Source organism: Macaca nemestrina, chromosome 11, assembly GCF_043159975.1.
Source record: "Macaca nemestrina isolate mMacNem1 chromosome 11, mMacNem.hap1, whole genome shotgun sequence".
NCBI classification, from domain to species: Eukaryota; Metazoa; Chordata; class Mammalia; order Primates; family Cercopithecidae; genus Macaca; species Macaca nemestrina.
Window position 1 is genome coordinate 104556042 of NC_092135.1, and position 23279 is coordinate 104579320.

The 23279-nt window shown below is 40.2% G+C and overlaps 1 protein-coding gene and 1 long non-coding RNA gene across 5 annotated transcripts in view; one reads left to right on the forward strand and one right to left on the reverse strand.

Annotated features, from left to right (window-relative positions):
* The window catches only part of LOC105468025 (ADAM metallopeptidase domain 23), a 170539-nt gene that overhangs the window by 24668 nt on the left and 122592 nt on the right, over positions 1–23279 (forward strand). For all 4 annotated transcript variants that reach the window (XM_011717927.3, XM_011717926.3, XM_011717928.3 and 1 more), the window contains exon 3: positions 12660–12736. In XM_011717927.3, coding sequence (XP_011716229.2) covers positions 12660–12736 — 77 coding nt within the window. The remainder of the gene's footprint in view (positions 1–12659; positions 12737–23279) is intronic.
* Positions 4324–13763, reverse strand: LOC105468022 (uncharacterized). The gene is made up of 3 exons (XR_979235.3): positions 13659–13763; positions 7079–7233; positions 4324–4528 (listed from the first exon to the last, which is right to left on the reverse strand). It is a non-coding gene; the product is annotated as an uncharacterized lncRNA (long non-coding RNA).

The following is a 23279-nucleotide window of genomic DNA, read 5'->3' on the forward strand; positions in this document are numbered from 1 at the left end:
CAAGGTGTAACAAAAGTGACCTTTTCTCTAGTTCCCAATAAGTTCCTCTTCTCCATCTGAGTCCTCATCAGCCTGGCCATCTCTGTTCGTGTCACTATGAGCAGTTTGGTCATAATCGTTCAAGTAGTCTCTAGGAAGTTCCAAATGTTCCTCCATCTTCCTGTCTTCTTCTGAGCCCTCCAAACTTTTCCAGCCTCTGCCTGTTACCCAGTTCCATGGCTGCTTCCACATTTTCAAATATCTTTATAGCAATACTTCACTCTTGGTACCAATTTTCTGTATTAGTCCATTCTCACATTGCAATAAAAAAATACCTGAGACTAGTTGATTGATAAAGAAAAGAGGTTTAATTGCCTCATGGTTCTGTAGGCTGTACAGGAACCATGACAGCATCTGCTTCTGGAGAGGCCTCAGGGAGCTTTTACCCATGGTGGAAGGCAATGTGGGAGCAGGCATTCACATGGCCAGAACAGGAGAAAGAGAGAGGGGAGGAGGTGCTACACACTTTTAAACAACCAAATCTCATGACAGCTCACTACCATGATGACACCTCCAAGGGGTATAGTGTTAAACCACGAGAAACCGTCCTCCTGATCAAAATCCTCATGATCACCCCCTACTAGACCCCACCTCCAACATTGGGGATTACAACTGAACATGAGATTTGGGTGGGGACACAGGTCCAAACCATATCAATTAGCTTAAAGGATTTATTCTTTATATTTAACTGTCTATTCCACAACTCCACTTGGGCATGTAATGTGCATATCAAGCTTAGATTCAGAGTCCTGAATTCCTACCACCACCTTCTTCTCCTGCAATCTTCCCCATCTTAATAAATTGCTTGCTCCTTCTGGTTACTCAGGCCAGACATTTTAGAGTTTTCTTGTCACCTCTATTTCATTTATAATCCACGTCTAATCTGTAAGTGAGTCCTACTGACTTTGCCTTCACTATCTTCCCAGAATCTGACCAAGCCTCATCAACTCCACTGTTATTCCCCAAGTCAAACCCCTATCACCTCCTACCTGGATTATTATTGCAACAGCCTCTTAAGCCACTCTGCTTCTCCCTTGCACCCTGACCACTTTAGTGCATTGTCCACACAGTAGCTTCTGGTGAACTTTAAAAAATGGAAACCTGATCATATCATTCCTCACTCAGAATTCTCAGCACATTACTATTTCATTCAGAATAAAAGGTGAAGTTCTTACAGTGGCCCACAAGGTGCTACACAACTGACCCCTTACTGGTTCTGTGACTCTTGCCTGCACAACTCCTCTAGTCTCCCTCCACTTGACCCACACTGGCCTTTTTATTGTTATTCTTCGAATAGACCAAGTGTGTCTCTGCCTCAGGGCTTTTACAACTAGCTGTTCCCTCTGCCTGGGATTCTCTTTCCTTAGGTATTTACCTGACTTGTACCCTCACCTAGTCTTTGCTCAGATATCACCTCTTCAAAGACTCCTTCTTTGACCATCCTATTTTTTTGTTCTGCAAACTCCCTAACTTATTTTGACTCTTATCTACTTTAATCTTTTTACCTGTGTCACTCATCATTATCTAACTTACTTTATATTTACTTGTTGGTCTTATTAGCCATCCCCCGCAAAACACGTACCCTAAAATTAAACCCTGGAAGGCCAGGGCTTCTGCTCGAAATGTGGTAGACACACATGATTATTTGCTTAATGAGTAAATGATTTCATGTATGATGTAGAAGCCAACAAGGCAATATGTAATCTGAGGAAATAGACATATTCCTCAGATATATAATAGATATATTCTATTTTTATTTTGTATGTCTTCAAGGCTCCATGCAATTTCTAGGTTCACATTTAGAAACAAAAATGGAGTTTTAATAGGCCTAAAACATTACATGGACATGGTGAGACCTGTCATTTGTGTACGAAAATAGGAGATTCTGCATAGTGGTCAGTATTCTAAATGTTGGTTTTAAAAATTGTGCAAATACAGGTTGAGTGGTTGATATTTTCCAGAGCTCTGTGGAAGTTCAATATTAGAGAACATGAGGTCGCCTATGAATATTAGCTTTTCTACATCTAGCTTTGGGTAAAGTATGTGTACTACAAATACTTGTTTTGAGTAAAATTGTGAAACAGGACAATTGTGGGCCTCTATGTCAAGGAACAGGCCTTAATCATGTTACTTAGGAAGTCTACTGGCACCTGCATTTTTGTAAAATGGAGAAATCCATTTTTGGCATGACTCCCAATTTGAAAGTTACTCTTTTCATCCAAAGGGGTAGAATGCAACCCATCCATAGTCATAGACAAGGTCAGAATTCAGTGCAAAGGACAGAGCCAGACATGGCTAAGGACTGGAGAACACTGAACTTTTCCTAATCCGTAGTTGTAGTTCTCTGTAGATAAAAGGGATCTCTGCCCAGTAATATGCAACTTGCCGAGGGTTGTCAAGGAAAGCAAAGACCACTTAGGAATATCATTGTCAAACAGCTGTATATTTAACATGAACTTTGAGCAATCTCATAAGCAGAGCCTGAAAAATTCTACAGATGGAAATATCAGCTCTGGTATAGAGATCCCAACACAAATCACTGGGTAGAAACAGTATGAAACCTACCAGCAAGGATCAGTGAATTGAGGTATGTCAAGAGAAGAGAGCTCTGGCCTGGACAGATCTGCTCAGCCTTCTTTGATTACACGTTTTCAGTAATTTATTGACGAGGGAGAATTGGAGGTTAATATTTGAATCTACTCTATATCATTTATGGTTTGCTAGATACAACAATGCTCAAATGAACTGTATAATTACTATACCATAATTTTCATTTTGTATTTCAGAATTACTCATTCTTAACTAATCCTTATGTAGTCATCATAAAGACCCAAGTTAAAGAACCTTCTGTTGCCTTAGATTGATATTTGCATTGACATGAGTCCACTGGGCCGTTCCAGTCAAAATTTCAAGGACCAGAGTAGGCAGTCCAGGGAAGTAGGACTCTTTAGGAGGGTTGCCTCACATGAGGCTTTTTTTTTCTTTTAGAATAGTATTCTCATTATGTAAGCAAATTAAAAAAAAAACTGCCATGTAATGAGTCACAGACACTAAGCATGGTGCTTGGTGTCTTGCTTTCCAGAATCTATATTTTATTTCCATTCTTTTATTTAAATTATTTAGTGGGTGTTCAATAATTCTGGCTAGAAAGACAAAGTATGTTCTTGCTTTATGACACAAGCGTTAGCAGAGAGAGAAGTGTTCCTTGGAGTTCTGCAGTTTGGTGATGTAGGAATTGACGAGGAAAAAGAACAAAGGTGAATCACACCTCAGCTACTAGATTAATGCACCACATTAAATGTTACTATTCAGGAAGGCAGCCGAAAGAAACCGCTTCCATGGTAACTGTTGTCATAGTTGTATTTTTACTCATTTCTCAAAAAATATATGAAAGTGAAATAATACTGCTGTAGTGATACTTGTGCTGCTTTACCCATTTTAAATAGCAAGTGCTCCAAAGGCTTGTAATTCAGTCTTTCTCCTTAGTTGGCATTGCCAGTTAATATCCAGCAAACATTAATCACTAACGGTAAATGTATAGAAGACATTTCATATACCTGTCCAAGGATGCTTTGTCAGTGAAAGTGTGTTGTTACAAAGTCCTCCAGGATTGCTAAATAATCACTAGGGAAAATCTTAGTTTGACCTTCCCCACACCCACCATAAGATTAAATGTACCTTCTCTTCTTTGGCTGGCCATGAAGATTTTAAAAAGAAATATTTAGTGTGGCTAATGTGATTCACTGGAATACGTATTTAGATTACCAGTGCCTACTTCCTCTTTCTCTTCAGCATCCATCTTTTGTATATTTAAGAGTACCTTGGCCGGGCGCAGTGGCTTACACCTGTAATCCCAGTACTTTGGGAGGCCGAGGCAGGTGGATCACTTGAGGTCAGGAGTTCAAGACTAGCCTGGCCAATATGGTGAAACCCTGTCTTTACTAGAAAAAAAAAAATAACAAAAATTAGCTGGGTGTATTGGCGCACACCTGTAGTCCCAGCTACTTGGGAGGCTGAGGCATGAGAATCGCTTGAACCCGGGAGGCGGAGGTTGCAGTGCTGAGATCATGTCACTGCACTCCAGCCTGGATGACAAAGAGAGACTCCATCTCAGGGAAAAAAAAAAAAGGAGTACCTCAAACTGAGGTACATAAGAAAAGAGAGGAAGATGAATTTGGAATCTCTTTAAGACTGATTTATTTAGAAAAGAGCTCTTGTATAAGATTTGGTCAGAAGTTAAAATTCACAAATCCATAAATCCAAGCTTTCCTTTTTTCTGTCTCATCAGATTGCATAATCGAATATTGGCTAGGTTTCTTTTATGGTAGACGTTCCATCTTTTCGGCTAGGTTGGCACAGAGAACAAAGATAAACAGTGATCTGCTTCCGTTAGTGGGAGATGTTCACCGTGGGTTGTGAGAAGAGTGTATTTTGTTGATGCTTTGGTCTTGTTTCTGTAATAGCCTTCAAAGGGTATGACTTAAGCTTCCTAATTTAGGACCAAAAGATAGATTGATTAACAAAATACATTAGCATTTTTGGGCATGTATGTCCTCCCCCTACTTGTCATTCTTGTGAAATTCTTTATTTTATGATAAACTGTCATGTTTAACTCACACCACAATCCACATTGCAGTATAACAGCCCAGAATGGAAGGCATCCTGTGTTTTACTTTAAAAGCATGTTTCTTAAGCATTTATTTGTTAGCAAATACTTATTAACACTTTATAATTTCGTTCTATTAAATAAATCCTGGAAGAGCTGTCTGAATTCTATCTTTAAATGAGGAGAAAGTCTTCCTCATAAGCCATTCTCAGCTCTCCCCAGCCCCCAGCAGACTCACTCCACAAATTCAAATACACTTATTACCCTTACTCCAAATTTAGTAATTAATCATGCTTATATTGTATGTGGTAGCTTTACAAATAATATTTATGCCAGGTGTGGTGGCTCACACCTGTAATCCCAGCATTTTGGGAGGCTAAGATGGGAAGATTGCTTGAGGCCAGGAGTTCAAGACCAGCTGGGGCAACACAGTGGGACCCATCTCTAAAATAATAATAACAATAACGATTCTTATTATTTAATTGACATATTTTTCACTCTTTGCAGTTACTCATTTTATTTCCTTAACCATATTGTAATCTTTTCGATTTAAGTGTTAATTCTCGGCCAGGCACGGTAGCTCACACCTGGAATCCCAGCACTTTTTGGGAGATCAAGGGGGGTGAATTATTGAGCCTACGAGTTTGTGACAGCCTGGACAACATGGTGAGACCCCATCTCTATAAAAAATAAATAAAAATATTAGCTGGGAATAGTGGCACATGCCTGTGGTCCCATCTATTTGGGAGGCTGAGGTGGGAGGATTGGTTCAGCTAGGAGGTCCAAGGCTGCAGTGAGTTGCGATTGCACCACTGCACACCAGCTTGGGCAACAGAGCGAGACCCTGTCTCAAAAAAAAACAAAAACAAACAAACAAAAAAACAAACAAAAACAAAACTAACTCTCCTATACATCTGCTCTAGTATCTTACATAAGTTCGGTATTTAATACAGATTTGTTGATGGTAAGCCCATAATACTATCAATTGGAACATGGTAGAAGAAAACATGATAATATTTTTCTCCTTCAAAGTACCTATTTAAATGCATCGTGGCAAGAATGTTCAGCAAATTACCCTAATTTGCAGTACTGCCTTCATGTAACATTTGCAGCTGTTTCACTTCTCAGGAAAATGATTCATATTATTTTGAAGACATGACAACTTGAACAAGGTCAAAGCATAATACATAATGATAATTAGCAATAAAAGTATAAAGTTTGCAAATTTTGCTGAGTATAAATGCACATTGGAATTTGCTAGATGGTGGCTAACTATCCTGGGAGGGAACTTTAGGGTGGAGTTGATTGATACTCTTCCAAAATGTTACTATATTCTTTTTTCTCTTTTTCCTAATTTACTGTCTCCTTCCTAAATGATTGAGCTCTTTCAGTGTGGCTGAGCTACATTGGCCACATTATTATTACTGCTATTTTCTTTGAGACTGGGTCTCGTTCTGTCACCCAGACTGAAGTGCAGTGGCATGATCTTGGCTCACTGCAGCCTCAAACACCTGGGCTCAGGTGATTCTCCTGCCCCAGCCTCCTGAGTAGCTGGGACTAGAGGCATGAACCACCACGCCTGGCTAATTTTTGTATTTTTTTGTAGAGACAGGGTTTCACCATGTTGCCTAACCTGGTCTCAAACTCCTGGTTTCAAGCGATCCTCCTGCCTTGGCCTCCCAAAGTGTTGAGATTATGGTGTGAGCCACTGAGCCCAGCCGTCAGTTGCATTATTGTATTATTTAATCCTCGCAAATATCATGTTGTTAAGCTGCTATTATTTGTATTTTAATGACCAGAAGACATTGAGGCTTGCGGATGTAAGGACTTCTGGCATAAATATGGCACTTTTTTGTCATTGAACTAAAACTGACACCTCATATTTCTTCCTTTGATGTGTGACTTTGGACAATAACATTACTTAATCTATCTGTGCCCTTTAAAAATGCTTCTCTTCTATAAAAGGGTAATACAAATGTCTGCTCTACCAACTGCATGGGGTGCTGTGTTCTAGATAGACATGACAGTACTTTGAGATGATTAAAATATAAGAAATATGAGGCATTATTATTTTTATCCTAACACAAACCTGTGCAATCACCAATGTATCAATTTAGAATGAGGGATTAGAACCAAATTATAATTAATTGTTGATATTTTCTTTTGGACTTCAAAACTTTTAAGATATATTTACATATTTGGATTTTTGCATTATACAGAAAAAAGATCCACAAGCTGGACTTTTATGTTTCTCCAGCTACAGTATAGGTCCAAACTAGTCCTCTTTAGAAGAACCTCTGTGATTAGAAAAAAGTGACTTCTTTTCCTCAAACTTATTTCAATTTAAAGTTGACATTTTCTTCTCATTGATATTTAATTATCTGGGGTGCTGGATTCTGTGCCTACTGTTTTCATATAAAAAGAAAAACATACCAAACAGCCATGCTGATGAAAGTCTTCCTGGTGAAGTGGACTCTTGTCCTGAGCAGCTTAACCCATTATGACAAAGGCGGGGTCCCTCTAGCATCAGGTTAGCGGGTTTTCCTCCTCCCATCTTGTTAGTTGGTGAATTTTCAAATCTGTCTTCTCTGAAACATTATAAAATGTCCTGAATTTCAAAAAAAGATGATTTTTATATTCTCTGACCTTTCTCCACCATATTTCTAGATAACGGAGTAGAAACTCTTGAAGGGTCTATTGAAAAACTGTAAAGGTAAGGGAAAGAACCATATGCAACAAGATAAAGAAAATAAAACACTTCCTGAAAAGGTTGTGGTTACACACACACACTTACACACCTGCCACACATATACAATGTAGATGCTATATTCAGTGTTTTAACAGACATAGAATAAACGTTGTTTTTTCTATGTTAGAATAAACAGAAGACAGGCATCTGCTTACTGCCTTTTGCTCTCTCTAATGCCCTGTTTCCTGAAGCCCAGACCTGTAGCCCTCTTCTTTACGAACTCGAGTGTCAGTCATTCCATTGGTGTTTGCTCAGGCCTGCTTGATACCCTAAAGGGCTTCTTACCTCTGTTTGTAAAACATTTTCTTGTCTATTGATATTCCTCTTTTGGCCATGTTTCCTTCATTACTTAAATGAATATCTCCCTAAATAAACTTAGTATATCTTAAGATCAGGAAACCACTTCGAAATGCTGTTATGTTTTCCACACCACCTGTAGTTTAGAGCAGGGGTCCCCACCTTCCAGGTCACAGAGTGATAACAGTCTGTGGCTAGTTTGGAACCGGGCCACACAGCAGGAGGTGAGTGGCAGGTGAGTGAGCATTACTGCCTGAGCTCCACCTCCTGTCAGATCAGCAGTGGCATTAGATTCTCATAGGAGCACGATCCCTATTGTGAACTGCGTGTGCGATGGATCTAGGTTGCATACTCCTTATGAGAATCTAATGCCTGATGATCTAAGGTGGAACAGTTTCATCCTGAAACCATCCCCCACTCCACCCCATCCATGGAAAAATTATCTTCCATGAAACTGGACCCTGGTGTCAAAAAGGTTGGGGACCACTGGTTTAGAGCATACTAAAGTAAAATATATGTCTCAGAAGATGTGATCATCCATAGCATAGACACCCAGTTACCCAAGTTGCTCATTTTCTACTAAATTTTATAGTTTAGTAGAAATTCAGCCTTATAATATTTTTTGAGTTCTGGGAAAGTGTTATTTCCCATTTTCAGTTCCAGTTATGGGTATGCTCTACAGAACTCACAAATTCTTGCCAAATAGTGAAGAACACTGTTTGAACACCTATTATGTGTGAAACATAGTTGCATGAAAACATGTATATCCTGCACATGGCTGCTTTTTATTTTTATGATTAGATATAGAGTTATTTTTCTTCTTGTTTTTATGTCTATATTAGCTACTCTAGAATATAAGTCCCAAGAAAACATAGCCTATTTAATGCACCCTACACAGAGCTGGGCATGGATGATTGCTTAATGTCATAACATCGCTTGATGATAAGGTGCAAAACAAGTCTTAGCTGAAGAACCCAACAGCCTTCTTGAAGTCATTTAATATTATACCATTAGATGCCATCTACTAGAAAGAAAAAATACAAACAAAAGCACATTACGAAGACGTGTAAATTGTTCTCCAGTGAAGGAGGTTTGTGTATATAATTGAGTTTAATTGTTTTTGTTTTTAGAGCTCCTGTAATTTCCCTGTGCCAGATTCTGAGTTAAAAGAAAAATACTAAAGTGGTTAGGCAACAGCTGTTCTCAGTCCTTCAGGGTGGTAATTCTGAGCCCAGGGACGTGCTCATTCTTGTTGTGAAATGATGTTCTTTGTCTATAAAACCCTGCATTCTTCCACAGTGCTATTATAGTGAATGTCCTTATAAAAGCAAGGCTGTTTAACAGATATCCTGAAAGAGAAAATAACTGATTTTGACCTAATATGTGGTTCATGAACTTTTCTCTGAAGCATTCCTAGGATCTGATTTTGTATTACTGAACACATTTCTAAACCTCACTGCATAGTTCCTTTGTAAAAGAAGAACAATACTGTAGGTAGTATTTGTATTTTTAGTAGATTTCAGTGATGCTGGTCAGTTAATTAACTCTAAAATCTGTTAAATCAACCAAAAATGATATGACTGTATATTATAAGACTTTGTACTCATCCCAGCCATTCTTCTAACTTTTCTACCATTTGGAAGAAGCAAGCCAATATTCTGTAAAAAAAAAAAAAAAAAAATATATATATATATATATATATATATATATATATATAAAACAACAATGTGGTTTATAAAATAATGATGAGAACTCACTTTACATGGTTTGAAAACATATTTTAAATGGGCATATATAAAAACTGTATAATATTTTGTTAAAGAAAAAGTGACAAATTGAAATGGAATACATAGCATCCAGAAGTTAAACACTATTTTAATTGTGCCTAAGACAATTAAATAAAATGATAGGGAAAAGTAACACTTGTCAGGTATTTATTTTGGTATAGAGAAGAATCTGTACTGTATAGACACTTGTAGAATGTATAGCAATGGAAAGAGAAACAGAATGTAAGAAAACTAACATACATCAGTATATTTAAATGACTTAAAATGGATATAAATATATTAGATGAAACTAATTCCATTTGATACATTCACAAAGAAGATGAATATGGTGAGGAAATCTTTAATCATTTTATAGAAAATGTGCTTCCTCTTAGAATTAAAATATTAAAACATTCTTACAAATAAAGGTAATAAAATCAAATTCTTTTTTTTTCCAGTGGATAAACAGATATTTTGTTGCTGGCATAATAAATTGCTTCAGTTCTGGAGAGTAATCTGTTAAGATGTTTAAATCATGATGATGTTGATGATGATAATGATAATGATGATGGCATGTGCCAGAAATGGTGCTGAGTGAGCTTGAGGGAATGGTCATTTAGGGGAAGGCTCATTGTCTTGGCCACATGTTCTTGTTTGTGATCATAAATGTCACTGATCATGTCACGTGAAGCTTGCCGGTCTCCATCCCACCTTTTCAGATTCATTGTTTGACATTTCATCTGAAAACCATTTTCCTACAGGCCATATTCATTTTTTAAAAATTTAAAAAGCCTATTTTTCTCACGTTCATTTTGACTCGATTTTTGTAAATGTTTTCCTCCCTGCCCCGAGTGTCTTTTCTTTCCCTGACACATGGATTCTTATTCATCTTTTGAGTTTTTGTTCAAATAGCACCTTGTTAGTGGATCCTTTATGTACCCCTCTGTGCCTGGGTGGGGTTCAGCTGTGGTCCCTGTCCTGTGGCCCATTAGGCAAGCTGAGGCTGACAGTTCTACCTGCCCCTCTGGAGACCATCACTTCTTTGAGGGCAGAAGCTGTGTCCCAGCTATCTTTACATGCAAAGCGGGACTTAATATGTTTGTGTGGAATGATTGAATGCAAAAGCAAAGGAAAACCCAGTATGATTGACTAGCTCTTTGATTAAATTCTATTAAACTGAAGCTAGTCACATTGACTTGGTATAAACCTATTTTAGCATTTATCAAATTGTATAACTCCTGCAGTATGAAAATGAAGGTACTACATTTACCACCAGATTACCTTATTTTGCAACAGAGTGTTGTCAGTGTTTGTACTTGTCGCATCACCTATTTGCTATGAAATAAGCTTTTTACTGGGTCACTGTCAAGTTCTTCTTAGTGTTTATAAAGATGTTCAAGGAGGTATATTTAATGAACTCATCTCTACTATATAATATTCTTAAGAGAAACTATACTAAGGATTTATCTTATTCTTAGGAATTAAATTTTACATACTTAAAGCTTTTTGGATCCAGAGCTGAAAAATCTCTCCTTGTACAAATTATTCATCAATATAAATATCTTTATGCAAAAATTAATGCTTCAAGGTACAGAATGAATTTAAAGACAGTGGATATTTGTATTGAATAGAGGTTCTGTTGTGGATAACAGAGACCACACTTGACAGAAGTTTCTTTCTTTCTCTCTCTCTCTCTCATAGTTGTATGGATACAGGAAGCCCACAAGTATGGTGACCCTGTTCTAGAAGGTTGTTTGGAATTCGACTTGGCGTCCTATGGCATTAAGGATTTAGGAGCCTTCTTTCTCATTGTTTTGTATTTAAAATTTAATATTTGTTAGTTTCCTTTTTGCATTGTATGGATTATTATTGAGTGACTATCTGATTTGGCAATGTGCTTGACTGAAAGTGTAAGTCATGGTTTATTTATAGTGTTTTATGGGTTTGGTATGACAAAAAGGTCTTGACAATGAATATTTGGTGAATTACTTGGAAGGTCAGATATGCTGGGGAAGAGTCATTAACCTAGACCTGTTTGCAAGACCCCTGTCATATGTGTTGTGGAGCTCACCACCTAGGGGAAGGATGGGAAAGGGAGAGACAGGGAGGAACAAATAAAGTGCTTCCAAAGCCCTGAGCGTGAAGATTGTGTGAAGGAAGACTTCCTTCCACTGCAGGTGGGACGCCTTTGAAGGATTAGGAGAGTTTCAGTCATCAAAAATACAGGGGAAGGCAAAGAGGAGCATGGGGTAGCACTGGGGGAAAGGTGGGAATAGAAAGTACTGGGAGGGGGATGCTTGGTATGTTCATGCTGGCGTCCAGTTACCATGCATGGAGCACTTCACAGATGATTTGTAGCACCCACTGTGCCTTAGGAATGCAATTCTGGAGGAAGGACATTTGTGAGTTAAAGGAAGTATGCTATAGGTGTTTCATTTAGCCTTGTTCTGATAGTGTGATAAAGGAGAGGTTTATGTTAGCTAATACTTTGACAAAACTTCATTGATTTGTTAATTTGCAATATTCAAGATGCTTCTGTGAGCTGTAATAATCTTTAACACCTAGTAAATAGGATTCATGTTTAGATGGAATTATCTTTGTATTTTGAATTAAGACAAAATAATGACAATATTTGTAAACATTTGACTCTTAAAGGGGGACATAAGCTCTCAGTATTCACAAAAGGCCAGGTTCTAAGTGCTTTCTGAAGTTAGAAGGTTGTACTTTCCTATTTTACTGTCATATTCTGCTGATGCATCATTTAGAGAAAGTTCCAGAGAAAGTTCTAATTCCTGCTGAAGAGCAGAGCACTGACATGATTTTTCACTTAGGTGTGCAGAAAGAATTGGTTAGCTTTATGCACAAAACAGGCTGAAATCAAGCTTTAATTAGTCAGACTTTTGCATAATTCATCATGGTCACTTTGGAAGTCCAGCAGAATATGCTGTTGGTTTTTATCTTAGTGGTTTCATTTTCAAGGATGGGTTGTCTTATTAGCTCTTTGCTACCCAGATATTTAGATTTTCCTAGCAAAACCATGATATTGTACCTAGTCTCCTAAAGAAATGAATTGCTGTATGAAGATACATAAGGAAATGAACTGATACATAAAAGTTATTCCTCTTAAATATCATTCTTGATAATAATCTGTCTTAAAGACAGGAAAGTAAGTTAAGATTCTTCTGTCTTTTTGAATCCATAGGCTGTCCATCTGGCCCAGGCAAGCTTCCAGATTGAAGCCTTCGGCTCCAAATTCATTCTTGACCTCATACTGAACAAGTGAGTATTTAGACATAATCCTCTTAAGTAGCAGGTGCAATAAAGCTTTGTTTTTATAATATTGGTTTAGTCAAAATAATGTCTGTTGTTTAACAACTGTTTTCTAGCAGATTATGTATTTTAGACACGTAAAGTATAAAATTCTGAACGGTGAATTATGTTTTTTTTCTGAAATAAAAGACATTTAACATGTTAAGCATCTCAAACACAGCACTTACATATTACAATTCTGAATGGAAAAAATATTTGAAGTAATACCAGTTAATTAAATGTTAACTATAATCATCACTATATATAAGAAGCAATAATAAATGTACTGATTCAAGTATAATTTGACTACAGTCTAGAAATTTCTTCCATTTACTCTTTATAATACAATTCACATGACTTCTGTGGGAAGAACAGAGTAAGTGATGACTTGCAAATACCTATTTTGAGAAGATTCTTTGCTTTAGAATTTGCTCTAATATGGTTTCTTAGAAATTTTGGTCCTGATGAAAATTTACCCGATTGTCTCTGAGCATGTGTTTGTTGATATTTAAATGCTGTTTCCTAAGTTGGAATCAGTTGTACAGATGTCTTTGTACAAAGTGTGAACAAGAGCTGTTGACTTAACTAAGGCTCTTCAGCCTCAAATAGATCTAGCACTGAGCCTTTCTTTGGTGAAAGAGATTTTCTATATGGTTTTCTTGAGTTACAGAAATTATAGTCAGTATTTTAAGCTTTTGTCAGTATTTTGATCAGGACTGCATCTTTGCAAGAAAAATACCTGTTAATGCTATCAAACACTATAATGTAAGTGACCACAACCAATATTTGAGAAATTGCAAAGGATCAAAAAGAACAACTATTAAATTTCTTGTATGCCAAATTCTGTGAGCTCTGCAGAAAAAAATGCAAAGTCAGCTTGGGTGTTACTTACTCAAGTGTTATTGCAGCTTTAAGTCAGAATGAATCAGCATAACTCAGAATTGCCTGTGAAAAGGTATTGCAGGTTTTCCTCTTTGGTTGAATTCCGTTTTACCATGCTGTGTCAGCGGTTTGCCTGCCTAAGAGACTTGTCTTGCCAAATCTTACACTATGTTGAGTGGCAAGATAGAGCTAATTTTAGTGTAAGTCCTCAATTCCTTTAACTCTTACTGCGGTGGAGACCATCATTTCAAACTGTAGCAAGAGGATCACAACCAACACTGTTGTGTGTTTTGAGCAATAAAATATCTCAGCCATAGCAGAGCCTCCTAGTCAATTAGCACATGGCAGAGAAAGGGTCATATGGGATGGCCAGGGTACTTAGAGGTCTGGAAATGTGCCAGAAGTTATCAGTAACACTTAGCATGCAAAGGAATCAAGTTGAGCACCTATTATGAGCAGTCTCTGACTTGAGGAATTTAGAGTCTACTTGGGTTGACTCTAAAGGTTGATAGACAAATACATAATTTTAGAAGAGTATGAAATATGCTGGAGGTTAAAATGGAATGTTATGGTAGCACCAAGGAGAGGCAGCTCTCAGGCTGGAGGAGTGTGAAAAGGCATCTTGGGAAAGGTGATGCTTGAGCTAAATCTTGAAGTGTGTTCTAGGCAGGCATGTGAGATAGTATGTCTGAAGAGGTAAGGCCACGTTGGACTATGGCATGTTAGGGGAGCATGAGCCTTTTGTTGAGCTTCCTCATAAATGACAAGGTTGAGACGAGGGAGATGAGTTGGGAGAGGTAAGCCTAGGGACAGCTCAGCTCATGGAAGTTCTGGTATTTCACATGTAAGTGCTGGGCCATTATCCCCTAGACTGAAAAATCAAGTCAGGGGAATAAACAGAGGTCCTGTTCCCAGGAAGTGCTAAGAGGCATGGAGAGGGAATACTTTCAATAAATCTGCAGTTGATAAAAATTATTAGGATTGCTCCATATGGATAACAAGAGGATAGTTAAAGCTAACAGAGGTACCTTGATTGGTTGGTTGGATGGAGGGTGATGTCTAGCTAAAATGGGCAGTACCAGGGAACAAACAGGTTGAATGGTGAAGGGAAGAGAATGTGGCATCAGAAGAGACATGATTGATTTGAGGGGCTTTGGGACATACATGAGGCCATGTCTAGGAGGTAGCTGGATATAACCTTAGGGGAGAGATGAGAGCTAGAGATTGTAGACTTGGGAGGTATTTTTATATAAATGTTAATGACCAACATGGCTGTGAATGAGGTTACCCAGGGAGGGTGGGTAGAGCAGGAGAGAGAAGCTGAGAAGACAGGTAAGAGGAGGGGAGAAAGCTGAGAAGACAGATAAGAGGAGGGGAGAAGATGAAGAACCCATGAAGGAGATTGAGAAGGAGTGATTGGAGAAATAGGACAATCAGGAGAATGATTAAACAGAGTTTCAAAATGGGAAGGTATGATTTACAGTGTCATCTGCAGTAGAGTGATCTACTGGCACATGCTGTAGAATAATCTAATGAGGTAAGAGGCAAAATTTGCTCTTTGGATTTGCCATTTGAGCAGTCACCGGTGGTCAGAAAGCAGCAGTTTCAGTGAAGCTCTGAGGTGGAGGGAATGAGAGGGGACAGAAACCAGGTTACAGTAGGCTGGGAGTTAATGAGAGGAGACGATGTGGAGGCAGCAAATATCCATTGAGGAGGTTTGGATGAGAAGAAAAGAGAGCAGAAGACACTGGGGTCAAGGCAGGGCTTTTTAGTGATGACAGAGCAAGTTAACAGAGCAAGTTGGTAGACTGAGAGATGGAACTGATAAGAGTGGGAGGTTGAAGATGCAGAAAGGAGAGAGGAGATAATCTATAGGGCAACAGCTGGTTAGAGACTGAAGGGAATTAGATCAAAGCACAAGGGCAGAACTTAGTTTTGAACCAGGAAAGACAGGTTGTCCTGCACTGGTATGAAGCTGTAGGGTGTGTGCAGGTGGAGACTGACTTGCAGATGAGGGGATGGAGTTGAAGAAACACATTTCTGAAGTTTTTTACTGTAGGGATTGGGATGGAGAGGGAGGTTGGGTTGGGCCTTGAGGAAAATGACAAAATTGTTGGGACGAATGAGCGATGAAGCCCATCAAGGTCAAATTCAAGAATGTTTGAGCAACCTTCATTAGAAATCATGTGCTGTATGTTAGTCTTTGTGTATTTCTTTCTGGTGGTGTTTTTTACATTTTATTTTTATTATTTTTAAAAATCGGAGTGGTTTTTCACTGCGGAGTGTGAATGAAGGAGGCAGACTGTAGTGTGGACCCAGGGCTCAGTCTCTGTGGTAGCACAGAAGAACAACAGTGGAGGCAAAGCTCTTTGAATACTCATGAATAACTTGGGTAGTTAAGTATCAGGATCCAGTCTGGGTTAGAAGGGAGATGAGGTCAAGAGGAGGCTATGAACTGGGGACAGATGGAGGTCTCTGAAGGGAAAACTAGCTGCAGTGAGAGAGAGGCCGTGAGAGCTGCACTTGTGTGCTGTATGGTTTGGCTGTGTCCCTACCCAAATCTTATTTTGAATTGTAGCTTTCATGATCCCCATGTGTCATGGGAGGGTCCCGGTGGGAGGTAACTGAATCATGGGGACAGGTTTTTCCCCTGCTGTTCTTGTGATAGTGAATAAAGTCTCACAAGATCTGATGGTTTTATAAAGGACAGTTACCCTGCACATGCTCTCTTGCCTGCTGCCATGTAAGACATGACTTTGCTCCTCCTTCACCTTCCACCATAATTGTTAGGCATCCCCATCCATGTGGAACTATGAATCCATTAAAGCTTTTTTTCTTTATAAATTACCTAGTCTCAGGTATGTCTTTATGAGAGACATGAGAATGGACTAATGTAATACATCCCTCATGCTGTCCTGAGCTTTCTGAGTGCAACCTGAGTGTGCAAGGCTGACATGATGAACTGGAGACGAGGGAACTGTATTAGAACATGAGATGCATTGCTGGGGGTGGGCTCTAGTTTAGATGACTTCTGTCTGGGATTAACCAAAAAGTCTGATATGTATTAGAATAAAGGCAGAGAGTCAAGAGAATGTTTAAGTCTGTAATAGAGGACCCAAAAGAGCTTCTGAGGAAAGAGGGACCTCATTTCCATTATAGGATGATCATTGCTATATTACAGGCAAAGGTGTTAAGTTATCAGAGGAGGGAAAGGTGTCTGGTAAGTATGTGGGCTCAGGGTGTGGAGGTGTGAGCACATAAAGATGTTACCATAAGTTAATCCAGGTGGTGACCATAGAATCTGCAGGGTTAGTGACCTCATCAGGCCCAGAAGCTCAGCTTGTGAGGACTAACCCGACAGGAGTTCCTGAGAGGAGAGCCTGGTTTGCATCTGGCTTGCAGAGGCATCTCATGGCAGTGCTGTGTTTTATTTTTGTTTTTGTTTTTGTTTTTTTTGAGACAGAGTCTGGCTCTATCGCCCAGGCTGGAGTGCAGTGGCGCAATCTCGGCTCACTGCAAGCTCCGCCTCCCGGGTTCACGCCATTCTCCTGCCTCAGCCTCCTGAGCAGCTGGGACTACAGGCGCCTGCCACCACGGCTGGCTAGGTTTTTGTATTTTTAGTAGAGACAGGCTTTTACCGTGTTAGCCAGGATGGTCTCGATCTCCTGACCTCATGATCCACCTGCCTTGGCCTCCCAAAGTGCTGGGATAGCAGGGGTGAGCCACCACGCCTGGCCCCAGTGCTGTGTGTTTTATTCATTTGTTCAGCAAATGTTGAGTGAGCATCTGCTATGTGCCTCTGGCTATTGTAGGTGCTGATATTGCTGAGAATAAGATAGACAAGACTTGTGCCTTCCCTTTTAGAGCTTCATTCCAGAGGAGGAGGCAGACAGTGGACCACCACATAAAGACATATGGGATGGAGAGGGACTGAAGGTGTGGTGTCCAGCATGATTTAGATGGTCAGAAGAAGCAAGAAGGCCTGTCCGAGGAGGGAACCTGAGCTGAGCCCTGGTTGTCAAAGAGGAGCCACCACACGTTGCTGGAAGGCTGAGGGTTCTGCACAGCTGGGACAGCAAGACAGCCAGAGCTGAGGAAGATGTGTGATGTTCAAGAAGGGCAGAGGACATTATGACCAGAGTGCAGTGCAGGGCAGGGGATAGTGGGAGAACGAGGAGACGAGATCAGAGAGGAAGCAGCTCTGTAGCCAAGCGATGAAGGACTGTGGTCCATGGTGAGGAGTGTGGGTGAAAAGCCATTGGATGGCAGTAAGCATGGAAGAGACATTGTCAGATTTCTATTTTATTTAGCCCCAGAGGTCCTAGTTACGGCCTTAGAGGTCCTTTAATTACACTCCTCTCAGGGTGCTCCTCTTTAAAATTTTTGTTTAGTGTTTCCTCTAAAACAGCCGTTATTCCAAGTTACAGAAGGTTTTGAAAAGATCACTAGGGTAACGTTCTTGTCTTTCTTTCTTTTTTTTTTTTTAATGTCAAACAAGCATTTTAGGTATTTTTAATTTTGATTTTTACTATCCACTTTATTGAGGTATGATTGATACTAGATCAACAATTCTTGATCCTGGGAAATCTCAGAAGGTCTGAGGATTGATTGTCTCTTCTCTGTGTGTGATTAGAATTATGCCAAAGCCTATATTACCCATCTATTTGCTGGCGTTTTCAGCAAATGTTTACTGAGAATAACCGTGATCAGAGCGGCATACTGGTTGAAAGCATGGGTAACTCTTTGATCTTGGGCAAGCTGCTTAACTTCTTCCTTTTCTTCATTTTTTCCTCTTCCACCTATTCCTCCTCTACTTCCTCTTCCTCCTCTTCCTCCTCCTCCTTCTCTTCCTCCTCTTCCTCTTTTTCCTCCTCCCCCTCCTCTTCTACCACCTCCACCATGACCACCACCACCTATCACAAAACTCATTTTTCTAAAGTTTACCATTCAGTGTTTTAAAATTGTATTCACAAAGTTTTGCAGTTATCACCACAAACTAATTCTAGAACATTTTCATCACCCCCAAGAAACCCTGTACCCATTAGCAGCCACTCCCCATTCCCTTCTCCCTTAAGCCCCTGGTGACCACTAACCTACATTCTGTCTCCATGTATTCGCCTATTCTGGACGTTTCATCCAATGTGTACCCTTTTGTGACTGGCCTCTTTTACTTAGCATAATGTTTCGAGGTTCATCCATGTTGTAGCTGAGTAATATACCATCGTATGGATATATTCTAAGCTTCTTAAGCTTTAGTTTCCTTCTGAAGCTGTAGGTTTTTGCAAGGATTAGATGAGATAACATGTGGTGCTTACACATGTTCGTTAACAAGGAATTTTATTACCTCAGTGAGGCAGTCACTGCGCTGAGATGTTGGGGGATTCTGCATTGAGGAGAAGAGTCATTGATCTCATGGAGCTTATGATCTGGTGAGAGCAGCTCAGGTCGTAAGAAATGCTGCTCGCCTTCCCTTTGGCTTCAGTCAGTCTTTTTCTGACTTTAGTAAGTGAGAAGGGAGGGGTGCACTATGTAATCTTTCTCTCTTCAAAGTGGGCTGAAGAAAAAAAAAGGAGACAATTTGGCAGGCCCTGGGTTGATACGTGCTTGAGGTAGTGGGCACTGGGGATTCAGATAACATATACTTCCATTGAGTTGAAAGCGTGCTTGCGAGACACTTGGTACTTGTCCAGTTTTCCCAGAGCTGCTCACCAGACATCCATTAGAGAACGTGATGTGACTTGCAGGCTGTTGCATATATGTGGATATTTAAGTTTCCAGGCCATCTGACTGGTCTGAGGTGAACACCCAGGCCCTCAGCATGCTGTCCTGTTTGTTGTGCAGTGAAATCCCTGTGCTGCTTTTGGCCCCTGCCCAATACAGAGAGGAAAGAATTCTTAGGATGCATCAAGGGTAATGCCTTCTTGGTTAAAAAGGCAGCATTATGTTCCTTCTTAATAGAACACTACTCCAGCGAGAGAGTGTGGGGATGTGACACGTCTTTGTACCTTCATCTTGAATGATGCCCAGGGAGAACTCTGGGTGAAATCGATGTAAGACATCCACATTGGGTGACTGACTCCCAAAACTGAGGAGTAGACCCAAAACTTGGAGAGTAAGGTAGTTTTGAATTTAGGAAAAAAATCTTTGTTCTGATTTTCTGGGAATCAGAGGTGTTTGATTTAAGATGAATATCTAGAAAATGCTAATTTAAAGAAATACATGCATGCAGTAATTTGCTTGTTAAAAGCAGTTCACGCTGCGCTTTGGAAAGAAGCAGACAGCCACACTGATGTAGTTTCAGTTAGCTTAAATACAGAGCCCAACCTTCTTGCTGACTGGCATGGTTAATTCATTCTTCATTCAGTCAACAAACATTTATTGAGCTTCTCATTTGCGTAAGACACTGTGCTGAGCAACATGGGGGAATTCAGAGCCGTGTAAAAGAATTTCTCCTCTTCAAGAGCCTGTGGTAGAGAAATGAGATTACAGTGTATACGAACAGTGTTAACACATGATAGGAAGTGACTTGAGAGACTTGGTGATGAGGGGAGGCTTTCTGGGGAAGGTGGGATTACCTGGGAGTCCTACGGGATGCTGCCTTGGTTTTGGGTCCCCTGGTAGCAGACCCTGAGGCAAGGAGGAGGGAGCTAGGAAAGGGTGAGTTCTCAAGCTGTTTACTCCTCTGGGCAGCTGGGATTCTCACTGAGAGCTCTGGGAGTCTGTGGGCTCATGCCAGCCTAGAGGCAGGGAGCTGGAGTTTTGTCCACCAACTGTCAGGCTGTTCTGAGGTCTGATTCTCGGGGCAGTAACTGTTTACGACCTCCTCCTGGGTAGAATACAAAGCCTTCCGGTCCAGGGTCTCAGGCACTTCCAGTCAGCTGCCTTCAGTGTGTGGGAGTGAATGCCAAGGGCATAGTGGCAGGGCCCAGCGGAGCCCACAGCAGGTGCTTTAGACTTTGAAAGGCGTGGGAGGGAGAAAGATGCAGGCTCCACAGGAAGTGGCAGGCAGAGGTGTGGGAGCCCAAAAGCACCAAACTCCTGGTGTGAGTCAGGACTGATGAGGCCCCCTTTCTTAAAGAACTTGAATTACCAAGCTGGGAACAAAAGGCAAACTGCCTGTTGGGAGTCCCTGGATCCTAAGGGAGATACTTAGCTATGTTTGGCTAAATGTTTTTTTTCAGCTCTGCGGATTTGGAGATTGAACTTAAATATGGTCGTAAGAAGGAACATATGGAGAAGAAACAGGCCTCCTGCCTCATTTTTCCCTTGTGGTCGAGTGAGACCAGGACAGGAGTCAGGAGCTGTGGCTGGGGACAGCTTGAGGCAGCTTGACCCATACCAGCCTGAGCTGTGGTGTCGCTGTCTTACGTCTTGGTTTCTGAGTTTTCGTGACTCCTGAATCCAGACTGGCAGGCCCTGTGTGTCACTGCTGGCCTTTTTCTCTCCGACTAGCAGCCCATCGTGCTCACTGCTGACATTTCTCTTACATATCTGAGAGAGGGACAGGGAAGGCACCGGCCCTAGGAATTTGGAGTCAAGACTTCCAATCTCAGCTCTGCTGCAGAGAGCTGGTCACACACTCTGGGCCTTAGTCCGAAGGAATTAGGGGAGATGATGTGAACATTGCTTTCCGTTTCAGGAGTCTCGGGGTTTTGATGATGTTAACTCGAAGGTTAAGTGCTTTACTTCCCAGTTTCAAGAGATCTGCCGAAGGAAGGCTTTCTATTATGGTGATAGACACTGTGCCAAGATCTTTACCTGTAGCCTTCTATTTAAGTTCCTTTGATAACCCTGCAAGGAAGATGTGATTATCCCCATTTTACTGCTGAGTAACATGCGGCCTGGTGAGATTCAGTCACATGCAGGCACTCCAGCATGGGCTGCCTGCTTGGAGTCTCCTTCACCATGGCTGCTGTGGTCACAGTACTGGACTACCAATTTGCAAGTGAGCTGAACCTAATTCTAATGATTGCATATCTGTTCACATTAAGTGAGAAAAAGAGTGGAACTATTTTGGTCAATTTGTAACCATATAAGGACAACACAGAAGGTCCCACATAGGATTGAAAATAATGCTGTTTGTTGAGTAGAACCATCTGTTATGCTCTGAATTGTGTGTCTCCCCCTCCCCATTCATACGCTGAAGTTCTAACCCCTAGTACCTAAGAATGTAACTGTATTTGGAATAAAGTCTTTAAAAAGGTAATTAAGTTAAAATGAAATCTTTTGGGTGGTCCTTAATTGAATATGACTATTGTCATGAAAAGAGAAGGTTTGGACACAGACACTAGTGTGTTGGAGGAAAAACCATGTGAAGACACAGTGAGATGGACGGCGGCTGTCTGCAAGCCAAGGAGGGAGCCCTGAGAATGAAACCAGCCCTGCTGACACCTTGATCTTGGACTTCCAGCCTTCTGAACTGTGAGGAAATACATTTCTGTTGGTTAAGCTACCAGTCTGTGGTACTTTGTGGCATCCTTAGCAAACTAATACACCATCCTAATTCACTTATTGCTTACATATTGCAGTGAGACATTCAGTATTAAGTGCTGCTTGTTAATGCGTAAAACTTTGTCCCTTATACTATGATTTTCAAGTGCTGTTTTGAGAGATTGTGGTTTCTTTTGCATTTAGGTACTTTAGGAAGATTGGAACTGTTTTGGTAGTTTTGGAAAAGTATGTGATGATAAAGAATCTTAAGAGGCAGGGATTCCCAAAGTTGCTGTAAATATTGATTGCCACTGTGCTGTGTGCAATATGATGTAGTTGAATATTGCATTTTATATGTTCTAGAGGCCCGATAGTATTCTAAGCTTTCTAGCACTGGTAGGAATGAGTTGCTATGGATTTTTCTTTCCTGAAGCCATCCTTTCCTGTCTAGTTCTAAACATTTTAATTCTAGAGTGTCAGGTAACTCTTTTTGTTGCCATATTTTCTCCGATCAGGGTGATCAGATGTTTCTGGTCTGAGTCAGCCTGTATTGAATGCCTTGGGTATTACTTGCTTTTGATGACTCATCTTTATGCTGGTAGATCAGGTCCTGAAAATCTTGAAAACATGTAAAATAAAAGAAATATCGTCTAAATTTTAGTAGATTCTGATTCTATTTATTTGGGGTGTCTATGCATCCTACTTTCAAAATGGTTTGAGAATGACTTGCACAATTAGACATAATAACAAGATTATTAAAAATAAAGTCACAACCAAACCATTGATACTTATATACTGATTCTTGATTTTCATAGATGAACAAAATCTAGCATAACTCTTGAGTGGTGAAATTCAATGGATGTTTGCCCTCTGCCTGCCCCTACCCCTGCTTGCCTATTGACAATAATCATTGTGAGTGACTGGCACCCAGGGAAATTAAGCACCAGGCTAGAGAAATGAGGAGGGCCACAGGAACCAGGTTTAGATTTTCTAGGTTCTGGGAGATGAGGAAACTGGGATTGTCCAGAAAAGAGGACCCTGTGGCTACAGTCTTTAGCAGGAGAATAAAAAGTATGGCAACTAAGAATTTCTGGCAAAATCAAAAGAATTTAATTGTTGATGGGATCATATTACACTGTTTATCTTATCTAGGATATAAAAGACACCTCTAGTGAGTCAGGAGACTATTTCTTGACTGGTG